The 16928-nt window shown below is 43.8% G+C and overlaps 1 protein-coding gene across 1 annotated transcript in view; it reads right to left on the bottom strand.

Annotated features, from left to right (window-relative positions):
- Nucleotides 1–13089, bottom strand: part of PPM1H (protein phosphatase, Mg2+/Mn2+ dependent 1H) — a 139047-nt gene extending 125958 nt beyond the window's left edge. The window contains exon 1 of the mRNA XM_054399608.1: nucleotides 12854–13089. Within this exon, the coding sequence (XP_054255583.1) occupies nucleotides 12854–13089 (236 nt within the window). The remainder of the gene's footprint in view (nucleotides 1–12853) is intronic.
- Nucleotides 13090–16928: the final 3839 nt, after the last annotated feature.

The raw sequence follows: 16928 nt of genomic DNA on the forward strand, positions 1-16928 counted from the left end.
CACAACTAATCTGCTATGAACAAACTATGGCATTGAAAGACTTTGATCTTAGGTTGCACTTTGCCGTTCAAGCAAGAAGATGAAGGCCTTTATCCCCAGCACAGTATGTGGATTGTGTCTGTGTGCAGTAGCAGGCCATGGTGAGTTTCATTCCTGTCACGGAGGGTCCTGTCTCTACCCCACTCCAGCAGCGAACAGCATTCCAAATGCTTCACACCAGCACTTCCACGGAAGTTAGTGGTTATGTTCTCTTACTACTAAAAGGGAAAACAAATGTTTCAATGGGGAAAAAAGTTCCCAGATCATTACTTTGGGTAGAAACTGCAACTTTTAGAAATGGCTTTGTCTGCACAGAACCAACCACACCGCGAGTTTCAGCTGCAGCAAATAACAAGATCCCAACGTAAACCTTTGGGCCTACAAAGCCCTGAAGAGCAATTTGCCATGTACACAGAGGTTGTTCCTTGCCCGTGTTTATACATATACCTAGATACCTGACAGGATTATGCACATTTTGTGTTTCTAGTTACACGTTCTTGGTTTCAGATTTCTAAATTATGCTGTGCTACAAAAACCAGAAACTCACTGCCAGCTGTAAGAGTTTCTTTTTCTCTTGCTTCCAGTGTTTTTTCAAAGACAAAGGTCCTGAGTACAAATATAATTCCCCATCCCCTCCACAACAGCACTTCACAGAACTAGCTTGCAGTTGAGGAATGAGACACTTATAAAACCAAGCAAGAAGCAGATTAAAGCTAATCACATTAACCTATAACTTTTTTTCCCCCTCTAAAAGCAGGATTAAAGGCAGAGATGGGGAACTTCCCACATTCCCACACACCAGCTGCATTCTTCCAGACTCAGCTTGCTGAACAGCTAATAGAATTACCATGCACAGACTTAGGATTTTCAGAGATTACTCTGAAGAGGTTGCCGAGGGAACTCGCCAGACTGTCATTCCTAGCTTTGCAATACTGGAGAGGGACAGAGAGACCTTAAAATGACATTGAGAAGTACATGGGAGTCCCACCCTGAAGAAGTTGCCATCTATATTGTTCAAGGCCTGAGGAGACACTGATCTTTAAGTTTATTAATAAGAATTACAAACTGAAAGCACAGGACTGGAGATGTGATTAACAAGAGAGGCGACCAGGTAAGGGAGAGGGAATCACCCTTCAAGACATACCTTTCATTAACTTTTAAAAAGATCATTTTTAATGTGTTACCAAGTCCTGCATTATGGTCTACAGCATTTGTGACTGATTTAATTTCTCACCTTTAAATGTAACATGAAAATGACTGAAAAAAAAAACAATTATTAAAACCTTTTTTTTCTTTGTTTTTTTTTTGTGTATAGGGTGGGAGGAAAGAAAAAAAAATTCTATTTACATCTTGCAAAATGGAAATCACGCATTTCAGACCAACGACCCACAAAACTTTATGATCTATATGATGATATAAGCAACAATATTCAGTGAGGTTAGCTTTATGATCAGTATTTTCCATTTCTAAATTCCTAACTAAATACCTGAATCTAAATGTCGACTCCATTCTCAGCAGCACCACACATACAATGCAGGGCTTAATGTATGGCTCTTACAAATTTTGAAGGACAAACATTGCAAATTTGAACTTAGATCAAGTTTTTGGAATGAAATGGTGGGAAAAAAGAACTTTTCATTTCCTTTTTAGTCAAGACACCTACAAATAATTTCAGCAAAGCAAAACAAAAACTAGTTCAAACAAATCTAATCTCTGCTCCAAAATGAAGCATTCACTCCTGAAATAAAGACCCTTAATACAAACTTGGAAGAAAAAGCACCTCCTCCAAAAAGCTGTTTTAAAAAACACTTATATGCAGCAGTTTAAAGAACCTTTTTTTACTGCACAGGCTTCTGCAAATCATCACATACTGCTGAACAAATAAAAAAATAACAAGACCTGCACTCAGCCTGCCAAGGCACTTGCACAGACATGGAGCCAGAGGAATTAACTGAAGGGGGACAGGATGGGACACAGGAAGAGGCACTAAGCTCCCTGTATAGCCACTGAAACCAAAGTGTAACACTTTGCATTCCGAGTATGAGCAGAGCTGCTCAACTGCTTCATGAGTCAAATTATCAAGGCAGGGGTTTCTGTGATGGTTTTCACCTTCAAAACAGATCATCCACCACAATCCTGAACCTGCTGGAAAAGACCCTGCTCTCAGTTACAACACTTGGGCCTGAAGTGATTTCAGGAATGCTCTTCCCAACCAGAAAGTAAAAGGAGGTTTGCTTCCCATTGTTACATCTCACAGCTTCTCATTTTCTCCTCCTCATAAGAGAGACAGCAAGATTATGAATCAAAAAGAAAAATATCCACAACGAAGGACAAAAAGCAACTTGCCTCAAGAGAGAAGTGGGAAAGAGAAGAATAACAATTAAAAATAAAGAAAAATAAAAATCAGTGACACCTTGGTCAACTTCCTTTTCCAACACTAACCTCTTACGTAAACTGCTTCAAAACCTAACAAAGCCCACGTGAAAGCAAAGCAGCAATGCTTTTTTTCTTAGCCTTCAGAGAGTTGTATCTTTAAACATTACACCTGAACAAAAGGACAAAACCTTTGCCCAGGTAGCTCACCACAGGAGGGATTCTGTTTTACCCCAGGGAGCAGGTATTAAATGTTTCATGGATGGGTAACAGGCTGGAACTGCCATTTTAACAAGAACAGAAGGATGAGAGCTCACAGCATGCCTGTTCACTTGGTGACCTGCTACATCTGACAAATACAGATCTCTGAAAAATAACAAGGTAGCCTTTTTTTTTTTTTTCCTTTGCAAGACTTCTCCACCAAATGGATCACTGTTCAAGTTATAAGAGCTTGAGAGACATCCTCAAGAACCAGATTGTTAGTTCCAGCTGACAGGTATTTTGTCGTGTTACAAATGTGCTACACAACATCAGTTCATCAGAAGGTCTCTAACATATACCTAAGGATAGATCATACTTGGCCTGAATGATTCAGTGTTGTACAAAAAAAAAAAAAAACAAAATCCACTGCAGAACTTGACTGGAGTTTGATCTCTTTTGCCTATCTGCAGGGAGCCTAGAGAGTAGAAATTATCGTAATAGGCCATAAAAGACAGAGGAAGAAATCAGTGAAATTCAGAAGAGCTCCTGGGGAGAGCAGAGGGGAGGAAAGATCTCATCTCTGTCAATATCTTTAAGCAATGGGATGGATACACAGACAGGATAGCACAAAAAGCACTGTGTTATGGGACCAGCATATTTAATTAAATGATAAATTAACTGGGAAGTCTCTGGAAACAGAGCTACGCCTATGAAAGGATCCCTAGACAAACTCATAGGCTCCTAAAGCCAGTCCAAGGACTCCGCTGCAGGATTTCTGAAGCAGTGGTATGCAGGACATCAGAGCATGACCCATAAAGCCAACACAACTTAAGCCCCAAGAGCACATGCTCTTCTTCAGTTCACACACTGCTGCTGTTGTCCTCCCCTTAACAAACTGCAACCGTCAGTAGCGAGAGATGCCATCAAAGCTCAATCTGTTTCTTGTCTTGTTGTAGCAGACCACCACAAAGAGCATGCAATTGACAGTATACGGTTTCCAACTCTTTTCCCCACCCTCTCACCCTTAGGTCAGTCAAAGCTGACAACCCCAAATCATGGTATCAGTGTCGTTACTGCTGTCTACAAAGCGGCCTGAACAACATCAAAAACAATTAGTCAAGACTGACTACACCTTACAGTAGCACTTCAAAATTAAGAAAGAGGGGAAGGGAAAAAAAAAAGAGATTGGAAAATAGTTATTCACCTTTCAGCAGCAGTCACCACTAGGACCTGAGACTTGCTTTCACAAGAAGGAAAGGTGCAGGGCACAAGAAGGATGTGATATCATTCTTCCTCCAGCAGAGGAGATGCCCAGTAAAGTTAAAAACAGCCTGCTATTATGACAAGTAGAACTGATGGACAGACAGATCTACCTACACCAGAGGATACAGAAGCCAATAAAACGCTGCTCTCTTTCCACTTAGGGAACCAAACACATTTGACTCCTGCTCATCTTGGATATAGGGACCATTAAGGAGAAGCACTGCCATGGCCATGAACACCAGGGCCACACAAGATTCAAGTGTTCATGCAACCCTTGGTATCAAAGGAAAGAGGAGGAAATGAAGTTTAACAAGGATGGTAATCACTTCAGTGAATGTCACCTACAGCTTATCATTATACTTTTTTTTTTTTTAATCACAATTTTCAATTCTGTCAAGCCAGAGGGTCTCTGAGGACACAGCACTGCCCATACCTCTATACCCCAGCAGCCCTGGACTCCCCCAGCAGACTGTCTTCCCATTAAGCCTCACCACGTTGAATACAGCTCACAGACACTGAGCGAGGCTCTAAATTTGCCACCCTACTTCATGCCAGAAAGGCCTGCCTGACACAGCACACTGATAACCAATTCTTATTTAACTGGGTTTTTTTAATCTGCATGAGTGCTAAGAAATGTACAGGGTACATATTTTGGCATTTGTGGTAGTTTCAGGCTGTGCCTGGAAAATTTCCACAGATCTTGAACAGAAAGTGGTAGAATGTAAACAAATAGCTATTGGGTGTAAAAAGGAAAACAATGATAAGTTTTAAACCATCCACTGGACAGACTATCAACAAAGTTGGTTTGTATAGACTAACTTTCTCTCTTTTCGCTTCCTCCACTCTGGCTTGTGCTTCTGCTGTGCTTTGTTATGGCTAAGTACTAACAAACAACTGTCTGCTCTTTCTCTTGTCCCTTGTGTATGGAGGGGTAGGGGGAAGGGGGCAGGGAGTGAGGAAGCTATTGTTAAGCCGCTTGGTTTGTCCAGGCAGGTTCTTGTGCTGTTTATAAACTGTAAATACCTGTAAATATTGTATATTTTGTACATATTCATTGAATTTCATTTTAGATTGTAGTTTTGCTTGTAAATACAGCTTCATTTGCTTCCAACTGAGCTGGTCTCTCAAGTTTATGTTGGGGGGGAAATTTCAACCCACCACAGCATTGCCCAACTAGGCATTGCCCACATCCCCTCTGTTTCCAATCACCACATTTGTCAGTATTGGCTGCCTCAGCTTGGGGTTATTTTTCTCCTTTCCCCTCTCATACTCCAGCAATTAAACCATGCTGTGATCAAGAAGCAGAGTTGTCCTTTAGACTGGCTTTACCCCAGCATGGCTTCCCTCTGAACAAATAATCAGCTCACACAGCATCAACCATTTAGCACTCTGCCACTTATGACCCACAAGTACAGTTGGCAGCATCTACTAGACTGCAAGTGTGCCACTAAATGGGGGAGCTGGGCAGAAGGCGCTAGAAGCGAAGCCAGCCAAATGGCTGCGATGGATCTGCTGGTCACCTCCTGCACAGCTGAATCTCTGCAATTACCATGCAATAAAAGCCCTACCCCATATCTGTGCAATTTTGGGGGTGGAGGAACTCAACATGAGCTACAACTTCTCTCATTAGCTGTCCTAACTCTTTTGTACTTTAAACACTGGAAACCTTGACCCCTTCTACTCTACCTAATCTGAACAGGGAAACTACACTAGAAAATACCATGTATTGCAGCTGGCCATCCAAAATCTATACCCTATCAGGTAAATGGAACTGGCCAATTTTACCAGTTACCTTCCTCCTTCTCTTTAATAAGGAAGAAAAAAAAATTCCTTATACAATTAAGAACTAAATGCACAATCAATACCAAGCTGCTGCTGCTGCCCAGTAGGACTTTCTGCATTTTAGAGCAGCAGAAATTCAAAAGGGAGAGGATAATTACTGTGTCTGCTCTGCACAAATTCACCCAAAGACATCTCCCCCTGCTCATTAAGCACTCCCATACTCCAAATCATACTCAGCATGCAGCTCAACACAGACTTGACTTAATCCATCCTTAAACTCACAAACCATATTTCTTCCTCACATGGCACGCAGATCTCATCACAGAAACAACCTGTGCTTTGCAGCACTGCTTCCTCTCAAACTGAGCATGTTTCATTTGATCACATTCACAGGCTCAAAGCTGTTCACCCTAAGGGGCACAGGCCTGTCAGATTACCTTACAGAACGATAACTCTGCCAAGCTGTTCCCACTTATCCTTTCCCAAGCAATGCAGCTGCATCCAAGGCAAATGAACAAAGCTGGACTGTTTGCAGGTAACATCTGCCAACTGCCACCCGTGCCAAGGCATAAGGAGCCAAAGGAAGGCTGCCTGGCAGGACACAGTCACCCTCTACTTTCAGAGGCCAAGACCATGCTCAAGTAAACATTTCAGAAACACAGGAGACAGCACTAGCTTTAAGCCTCTGGAGGACTAGCAAGGCAAGACAGTTTAGAGGGATGAATTTCATACATGCGTCATTTAGAATCATATCTGCATCATAGACTACATTAAAAATACCAGAGCATAAGATAGATAGGGTTTTTTCCTGCTCCTTTTACCCCCATTAGTTCTAAGAAATCAGAGATAACATAGGAAAAGCTAAGCACACAACAGCAGGGGAAACAACTGTGTCATCCAAGCACAAAACCTTAAACGCAGGATTTGTTCTCCACATTTGTATCAAACCTCTTGCCAAAGCTTATCTTCACTGCCTTGATTTCTTCACCTGAGGAGCCAGAGTACTTACACATGTACATTTTTCTCCAAGGATATTCTGAAGTTATTTTTGCAAGACACTTGGCAAATTAGAGGCGTTACAAATATTAGGTGTTACAGTATGTCTCTTACACAAAGAGAGGGATTTCTGAAGCTCTTAAAGCTATCATGAGGTTTCTGTGGGATATTTTAGATGAGCCTAGGCTTAAAGTATTACATATTAGCATTATGGCATGCACAGAAGAATAATTCATACGTAGCAACAATGCTTAGTGACCTTTAGATACAGATATGGGGGTTGAATTTTTAGCTTGTTCATCAGGTCCTACCCAGTCTTATGTTTCAAACTACAGAAGAATAAAACAACTTCATTTTATCCAGGCAAAGAGAAATGCAAACATATTTTTTAAAAGTTTAAAAAGGAAAAGCACTTCATCGTTGCTATGTACTTAACCAGAGAAGACAGTCAAACAGAAGAAGACAAAGAAAAGTATTTCTTTTCCCAGGTGTACCACCCTCCTGAAATCTGTACCAAACAGAATACATACACGAAATGTATTTACTAAGAGGGTATGAGTCATGCTCCTAGCTGACAGCTAGGAAGACTATCTTCCAGAAATGAGAATGTAACTTCCAATTCACAGGAGCCTGACTGCACTGTTATCTCCTGTAAATAGGAGGCAATTTGGATTAGAATAAGTCATCAGCGGTTGCAAGCCCAATGCTATTCTCCAACATCAACATATCGTCCAACTCAGGACAAGCAATTTCTGTGCTTTGGTTTACCTCTCCTCACAGATGTGGTAAGCTTTCACCTGCTTCAGATTGTTATTACAACACTTAACATTTGTATAAATAGTTTGGTCTAGACAGAACATGAAAAGTACTTCGAATGGAAAAATACTATGTGTTAGCTCACAAAATCAACAAACTTTGTGTTGATTCTATGTGATATATGATCACTGAGAAAGACTGGAAATGATTTCAATGAAGTCCCCCAGTCAATTGCCACGTGCAACACAGCATGAGAAAAAAAATGATGCAACATCATCCTTACAAAACAACCAGCCAGAAAAAAAAAACATAAGCTTCCCCCTCCCTCCTCTTTCATTTTGCACTTAAATTATTGCTGTAACATGCTACTGTAATAATGCAGTAGCAGGAGGACACGGTCATTATACCTCACCTACAGCTCCGCATTCATTATGGGTCAGTAGTCACCAAACCACAGAGAAAATGGAATAGCTACTGCAGGCCTGCAGAGCAGAGAAACCACAGTATCTCTCAACTGTAACATCATGGAAAAAGAGCCTGGACTTTGTGTCTCATCAAACAAGAGGCACCACTGGGATAATAAATTGACTTTAAAAGCTAAGAAACACACACATCACGAAAGCTGAGTTTTTGGCTACCTATCGTAACTTGGAACTTCAAAGATATTTGAAATGTCATTTAGAGATTAAAAAAATAATAATAAAATAAAGGCATAAAGTCACAGCATACAGTTGAGACTATTCCCATTCCCCCTAAGTGTATTTTTGATATTCCTTTTGATATTCTCTAAAGAGACGAGAGAAAGATAAGAGAGAAACACATACAATACAGAATCAGCAAGTTATGGTCCTGTCCCCAGGATTCATTTTAGAAAAGTGATTATAGAACTGAATTCTGAGCTACCAGCAATACACATTCATAATAGATGGGAAATGACTAGTCTTCTTTTTCTACCACAAAATGCTACTCTGTTGCAGTTTCCCTGCAACTCCAGCAGCAAGAGCAGCAAGCTGGTCCTTTGTCATCTGCAAATTTAGATTCTATTTTGTTATAGCATATGCAGTCCTGAGAATTCAACCAGGAGAAGAATGCTCTGCTCCACCCTGCTCATCATCTACCTTCACAGGGGGAAACAAGATAAAACAAAAGAGCAAAAGGTGGAAAATGATGTGCTGGGCAGAGTTCAGATGCAGTTGAATATCATCTAAATCCTTTCATGTTATACACTCCATGTTACTGCCTCTACTTTGCCAATGTCTTTTAGGGTTTAACACGGGCTGAGGCCAGCTTAGCAGAAACTCTGCAGGGAAGAGGTCCTAACACTGAAAACAGCCCGGAAAGGGACTAGAGAAGAAATTTCCCTCTCAGCAACAGAACAATCCAAGCAGAAGCTCAGAAACCAGCTCGCAGCTCAGCCAGGGAAAAGTCTGGAAGAGCCCTATAGCCTCAGGAGCAGAGATGCCCACACAGGTGAGGGAGGGCAAGCAAATAGTGTCAGACAGAATTCCCCCAACCCCCTTTATTCAAATAAATTACTTAACTTTTCAGTGAGCAGCAAATCTCCTTACCCTTCTGGATTAAAGGCAGACTTAAAGGAATGTTTGTTAACAGGCTACTCTCTGCCTGGGCCATTCCTGATGCGCATCAGCTAGTCATGTGCATTAAGTGTTAAGGATGCCCTTGATCAAAAAGTAAAAGTTTATTTCTAAATAAAATGATACATTTAAGTACAATTTAAAAGCTTACTGGATATGGGATACAACTTTCATTTTGCTTCTATGGAGTTTGATGACAGTGACATAGAATATGTTTGAAACATTTACCAGCCTTGTGTTGTCCTGTAGCATGAGGTGAACTGGAAGTCAAGGTCTCAGATGTCCCATGCAAGAAACAGACAGCAGGACAGCTGCCTGAGAAGACAAATTTCAGGCTGTTCACTGACTAAGGAAAGGTAAGTCCCTGTGGGATTCCCAATGAAATTTCAGGAAGTAATGATTTTTTTATTCCAGCACAAAGTAAGTTTTTAAGATTTCATTTGCCTGTGCACATATTTTGCATAAATATCACACTACTAAAAGAAAAGAAGCTAATAATAAAAAAAAAAAGCTAACTTGTGTTTCACTGCAAAATATCAGAGAGAGAAGTAGGTAATTTAAAAAATAAATTCAAAAAATAAGTTCAAATATATAAGTAATATTGCAAAAATATCCACACAAAAAAAAAAAAAAAAAAAAGTCAGAGAAGCAAGAAAAAGGGGAGGAGGAGAAGTGCTTGCTCCAGAGGAATAAACCTGACAAAGAGACATCTGTCATAGAGGCCAGGGAGAAGAAATAGCCAACAGGGTTGACTACTACCCAAGTTAGTAAGAATTCTCTATGCTCAGGAATCAATGGAACAAGAAGACCCTGAAAAAAACCAACATATTTTGTGGAGCCAGGCTGCTTTAGTCCTGCATGGGAACCAGGTCTAACCCCAAAATGCTGTCTCCACCTTGGGTGAAAACACCAACTTGATCACACCAAGGAGCTCCAGTATCATGTGACATGTTTTACAACTAAAGAATAGGAACACTGCAAACCCTTTCCTGAGGCAAAGTCCCAAGGTGATCTGTTGTCAGAGCTAAATTTTCTTCTCCAAGACAGCAAGACAGATGCTGGTGCTAGGTGTGGAGCACAAACCCACTGACTCAAATTACACTGTGCAAGTGGCCCATAACATGACGGCAGATAAAATAAAGGTGGAACACGCTCTTTCCTTACACCTTCTGGGCCAAATCCCAGCCTTTGAAGTATACAACAAGCCTTTCCTTAACTTCAAGAAGTAAAAACCTCAGTGCCTAAAGGAGTCCCCACCAAAAAAAAAAACAACACTGGACTCACTTTTGCTCATTTGCTAAAACACTGAAAAAGCAATAGGTCAGGGAAGCTGGACCCTGTAGCAGTGCTGGTAGGACATATTTTCTGATTCTTTTATACTAATGCAACTAGTAAAATGTGAATTAATGACTGACCTTTGTATTGTGCCACAGGCTCCTTGTGAGGACACCAAACACCTTCCTAACATTCTTGTAAGCACTTACTCGTACTGTAAGAAAAGGCAAATGCTGCTCTGGTGTTTTTCTTAATGTAGACACTAAAACAATGCTAAACAATAGCATAAAGCTACTTCATCTCCTTCTTCCTCCCAGGCAAACAAATTTCAGAATATATATAGCAGTAATTTGACCTTTCTGCTATTTTTCCATTTCTTTTCTCTATATAATTCAAAAGTGTTCCAGAAGAAAAATTGGTATTTTAAATGTATACCTCCAAGCAAGTCTCGCAATTATCCTACTGAGACTGCTAACAGCTCAGTAGGAGTGGAAAAAAAAAAGAAAAGAAAAGTCATGTTTGGCAAAACTTGAATTTGTCTTTAATTCCTTCTGTTTCTTTATTCATTAATGGCTGTTGCACTGCTTTGCCATTGGAGGACAACACAATTTTGGTAGCATGCTTTTCTTGTAGCTTCTATGCAGCAAGTATTTTGACATCTAGTCACAACCAAACCCCGTTTGGGAAGATCATAAAGGTCTTTCTGGGAAGAGCCTGGTATACACTCAATAGTTTTCTCTTTCTTGAATAAGAGAGAGTACCTTTGACTGAGGTCTGCTCCACTAGAACCCGTAACTGCACTGGAAGGAGATGAGATGAGAAGAACATTGAAAAAGAGATAAGGCAAAAGGCCAACCTCTTTTCACACACAGTAGGAACTGAGAAAGCCAGTGACTTTTTTACGCCTCCCCATTAACTGAACTGCTCAAAGCTCAGGAAGACTAACAAGTACATGAAAATAATCCTGGCATCATCTTCTCCTTTTGTGACCACCAGAGCCACTTAATTTATCTCCAAACACTCCCTCACAGAAGGTTTCAACTTCAGGGTCAACCTACGCTTTCACTTTCCAGCACCCACATTTTTCTTCCTGTCTCAGACAAAGCTTGTAGGCATCAGTGAATGTGCATACCTGGGAGCCAGAGAACCTCTTTTCCACTTTGCCACCAACTTGCAATTACTTGCTGAAAGCCACAGCACCTCACAATCTAAAAACAGCACTTTCTTGCTCTGGCAAAGAATTTCTTTTTAAAGGACTACTATAGTAGCAGAACAATTAGAGCTTAGTTTTAAACATTTAAACTTATAATTCCTGGAGAATTTACTCAGTAGTCTAATTCAATTCTTTAACAATCTGAAGAGAACAATCCAATTTAAAATTCTTTAAATCTCTCTTCCCATTTTGATGTTCCAAATGACGTAACAACCTTTTAAATAAAGCTAGTGATTGCACATTAACAATGTGAAACTTTGACCATAGTTTTTGCAGTAGCTTTGTTTGGAATTCACACATGCCTGAAGAGATAGCTTGGAGGAGGTCATTTAGTGTAACTTTTGTGATCTGGGAGTAGGTAGCAGTATGAACGGCTAGATAGGCTCAAGACTCAGAGACAGCAGCACAGAGAAACCAAACATTGTCCTGCACCCAGGATCATCAAACAAAAAGTGTGTTACTGATACGGGAATCAAGTACAAGGACGTGCCTTGCCTCTGCAGCTACTCCCACTGCCAGCGGTATGAAGATCCGCATCCAAACACACACTGCCCTTTGACTAGCTGGTATTTCAGATGTGGCATGGAATCATTTAGTTTGATTGCGCTAAAGAGTACAACCAGGTCCAAGTCAGACACTCTGCAAATACCATGACAAGGGTGAGTCTGGGCAACTGACCACTTGGAAAATCCAGTTTTGGGGTTGGCCAATAGATTTTTCTTTCAGTTTGGAGCTTGTTACTCAAGCATCTTCCCAAACTGTAAATCACTTAGAGAATAAGCAATCAGCCACCATCGGCGAGCAGGACATGTGCCAGGTCCACTCAAGGTGCCCCAAATCTCATATTTCACCTCTTTTAGGCCACGAGGAAGCAGTTACACACACACACACACCAAACCAGGTTTTATGTCAATAGCCCTTCTCATTCCCTAGTCCAGACAGTTTTTCATCGGCAAGGACCCGGTCCTCAGCCCCAGTGGCCCCGGAGCCATCACTGCGGCTAGAGGAGCCCAGGTGCCACCCATTTACCGCCTTCGCCCAGCGAGCACCGGCCGCTCTGCGGGGACTTAGGACATTTGCATCCTTGGCCGCCCAGAAGCGACCTACCCAGGTGCAAAGCTACATGGGGACCGGGCACACAGCGCCGCGGATGCCACCCCCACCTACGCCGGCTCCCGCTGCCGGCGGCGCTGCGCAGGCCCGGGACGACGCCTCCGGCAACGGCGGCATCTGCTGCGGGGGGGCTCACCCGGCATCGCTGCCTCCCGCTGCCGGTGCGCCCCGAAGCGGGGTCAGCCCAGCGGGGCGGGCAAGCTCAGCCGCGTTCCACCTGCCCGCCGCAGCCGGGGTCCGTACTCACTCCGCGTAGCCCGTGGTCCAGGGCAAGCGTCGGGTCTCCTTGCTGAGGATGAGGATGGGGCGGGCGATGTGGTCGGCGGAGCACTCCACCTCGTCCGGGGACAGTCCCAGGAACTCGGGTCTCCCGTAGGGGAAGCGGAGGGGCAAGTCCGCGCCGCTGCCGTGGTCGGCGCCCGCACTGCCAGCCATGATGCCGCCCATGAAATTGGCCACGGCGGACTTCACCCGCGTGAGCATAGTACCCCCGCCGGCAGCGGTAGCGCCGGAGCCGCCGCGCAGGGCGGGGAGCGCCGGTGGGCAGCGCTGCGGCGGCGGCGGCTCCGGCAGCCCCCCGCCGCGCTTCCGCAATGGGGGCGCCGGGCCGCGCCAAGCCGGGTGGGGGAACGGCGGGTTCAGGGGCAGCCGCGGGGCCCCAGGCTCATTGCAGCAGCAGCAGCAGCGGCGGCGGCGGCGACAGCGGCAGGTTTCCCCCTCCCGGCGCGGCGCTGGGTGAACTCAGCTCGGCAACGGCTGCTGAGTCATGTGATAGCGAGGCTGGATTTGCCCGGGCGCTTCCTGCTCCTCCTGCGGCACCGGCGGGCTCCTGGCACACGCCGGGCACGGGCGGCCCCAGCCCTGCCTCCCGCGGTGGGAGGGGGCGGCCCGCGGCAGGTGCGCGGCGGGCGGGGTCTGGCCTGTGGGGCCGCCCCTTGCTCGCCTGCCGCGGTGCGGAGGGGCCAGCAACGACTCCTGCCCTGCTCGTGGTCGCGAGGAGTTGCCCGACAGGCGTTTCACGCGGAATCGCTCACGGACGCCGGCGCGCTGAGGACTGCGTTACCGGTGGGCGCGGGGTCGCTGCTCGCGGTGCGTCGTCCGTTCCCGCTGCCCCCGGGGCTGAGGCAGCGCAGCCTGAGCGGGACGCCCCGACCCAACGCCTAGCACAGCCTTCTAATGTTGTGGGCTATGGGGCAAGGCTCCCACTTGAGGACTCACCTCCCTTTTCCCCCTTAAACACGTCAAAGGTGTTTTTCCTACGAAATAATTTGCTACAAAGAATTACTCTAATTTCGGCCATGCGGGGGGAGGCAGCGGCAGTGGCCTCATACAAGTCCCGTAGCCAGCTGTAGGTTCCCTCGGCCTGCTTGGAGAAGGCGAGGACCCATACAGCCCGTCGCCTAGCAGCAGAAACGGTGTGGCAGACCCCCGGGTGCCTCCACAAGCAGGCAGGCATTTAGGATGCTGTTATGAAGCGAGAGTGAAAAAACAAGCCTGACTATCTTTGAATTCGATCGCACAGATGTTTTAATCCCTCCTTCCCTGGTTGTGTCACACTGACCTTGTCATACTCTTGTGCAAAAAAACCCCACAACAAACAAAACGCTTGGCAGGTCTCCTTCAAGTGGCAGTCACCTAAATACACCAAAAAGTTGCAGGGTCGGGTATGCTAAGCCTCAGGAAAACGGGGGTGAGGGGAAGGTAGCAAGAACATTTAGGAAGTCTATCCTTTAACAGCAAGGCTGTCTGTGCCCTGTGGTGTTGTGGTACTCCTGAGAGCTGTATGTCTCCCTGAAAGGCAGTGACCTGCAAAATGGGGCAGGTAGGTACAAGAAGCCATGAGAGTGGAGCAGTACTGCGACTTATCAGAGAAAAGCTGGTTAGTCATCATACAGGGCTGGAGGTGATGATCAGCTGTCATCTAGCTGGCTTATGCTAGAGCCCAGCTGGTGTACCACAGCACACAGTTACACAGTTTTGGACACTAAGCCCTGTGTGCTTGTTTGATTTCTCATTGTTAAACAACATCCCAAGAACTGAGTTACAACAATGCCTGGGTTTGCTCCAGCTTCTCTGTACACAGATGTAAGAAATGTAAAGATGTCGTGATGCTTACCAGACTACAATAAAGCTGTCTATTAATAAAGTCTACAGAGCCAAAAATAGACTAGGGAACAGGGATGCTAAGAGTGTGTTAAGTGCTACTTGAAGCAGAGTTGGAAAAATATCCACTCTGAATTAAACATTACCTCCTTTGGGAGGTGGTGGTTATTTTCCCCCTGTTTCCAGAGCTGATATTATGGATATTATGGATATTTTGAGGAACAGTAAACTTCTAAACTTTTAAGGCCAGGCTGAATGAGGCTCTGGCGAGCCTGATCTAGTGTGAGGTGTCCCTGTCCATGGCAGGGTGGTTGGAACTAGATGATCCTTGTGGTCCCTTCCAAACCTGACTGATTCTATGATTCTCTTGTGTCAAAAAAAAAAAAAAAAAAAGTCAACATCAATGACTCACCATTTGATTACACTGTAGTGGAAACTTTGTACTTCTTTCTTTCATGCATTTGGTTTACTTTGTTTCCTGGTTACACTGCACAGGTTGTTACTTCAAAGAAAAATGCAAATAAAAAGAGTCAAAAGGCTTGTGAAAATCAGGGATTTTTTACCACAAGCCCGGTGTCTGGATACTGTTGCAGGCAGCTGTTCATCCACATTCAGAAGCTACAGAGAAAGTCAAGCCTGAGGTGGTGGCATTCCCAAAGCTTCCTGGCTACTCTGGTAGCCTGAACTGTATTTAATTTGTCTAGTCCCAGTTTATTCCCAGTCCCTTCCACTTGAGAACAGTGTCTTGATGCTACATTTTGCCTGCTGAATGGCCAGTGTTTTTCATGAGACAGGCTTTAATGGGCCTGCCATATGGAGTGAGAAGAGGGGCATGAGTAGAATGTGGCATATGTCCTGGAGAGGCTCATTTTTTTTTTTTTTTTCTATAAAGAAGAGTTCCTCATAGATTATCAAATATACCACTGAAGAGGCTGCACCAGCAGACTAAACATTGCATTTTGTTTGACTCAAAGACTTTGAAAAATGTCATTGACTGAAACTCAGAGAAAAACAGAGAAGATGCAGCATTTGTCCTCCTGCCCCATCTGCAGTCACCATTTGGCACAAAGCATGAGGGAGAAATGTAAAGGAGTATATATAGGCTTGTTAGGAGTTTAAATGGCCTCTTCACACTGAAAAATGTAGAGATGCTCATTGGGAAAGAGGATCGTGTGTTCACTTTTGATTAAAAAGTGAAGCCCCATGTGTCAAAGAAAGTAATGGTTAGGCCTGGCAGATCTCAGCAAGTTCCTCAAGTCTCCTAGCCTATGGTCAATCTAGTCCATATTTCTTTGGTGGTGGGTAGACCTCTAAAGATTTGGATATTGGTTTCAAATAGAATTTTGAAGATGAATTCTCTATGAAAATGTTTGAAATTTGATTCTGTGTCCTTCTGCAATCCCATGACTAATACAAGGGACAGATGATAGGTTGGAGTTATTTTTTTTTTAAACATAGACTTCTTTGTGGTACTGGGATAAATACATTTTTCTCTCTGAATGCCTAACCATGCCATGGAGCTAGTGAAGCTGTGTGTGGGTCAGAAATGCATTCATATGAGCTATTTGAAACACCAGAATTATATTATGCCACCTTGCCATGCATCATATTCACCATTCAACACATTCAAGAGCATTCCATCATGATAAAAATAGTTTTAAATCGAGAATATCCTCATTTTTAATGCAATGATAGAATGGTTTTCATTGAGGATGGCTTCTGAAGATCATGTGCTCCAACTTCTTTATCAAAGCAAGAACAACTTTAAACTTTAAAGAGCAACTTTGTCCAGAATCTTGTCCAGCTGAGTTTTCAATATTTCCAAGGATGGAGATAGCACAGCCATTCTGGGCACTGGTTCCAATCTTCAACCACACGCTCATGAGTACTTTTTTCCTGGTATCTGGTATTTCTGTTGTTGCAGTTTGTGTCTGTTGCCTCTCATCAGCATTCATCTCCCAGAAGAATATGACTCTTTCCTCTCTATACCCTCTTGTTAGGTACTTGAGGACAACAGTAAGCTATCTGAAAGCTGAATAAATCTATTTCACTCAGGAGCTTCTTGAGACAATCTCAGTGGACTCACTCTAGTAGGTCATCTGGGGAGCCGCAAACTGGACAGAATACTGTCACAAGCACCGTTTAAGTGGGGTATGACCCTTTCCCTTGACTTTTACTGACACACTCCAATATGTGGTTAGCCCTCATTGCTGCAAAGG

This window comes from Indicator indicator, chromosome 3 (assembly GCF_027791375.1).
Source record: "Indicator indicator isolate 239-I01 chromosome 3, UM_Iind_1.1, whole genome shotgun sequence".
Taxonomy (NCBI): Eukaryota; Metazoa; Chordata; class Aves; order Piciformes; family Indicatoridae; genus Indicator; species Indicator indicator.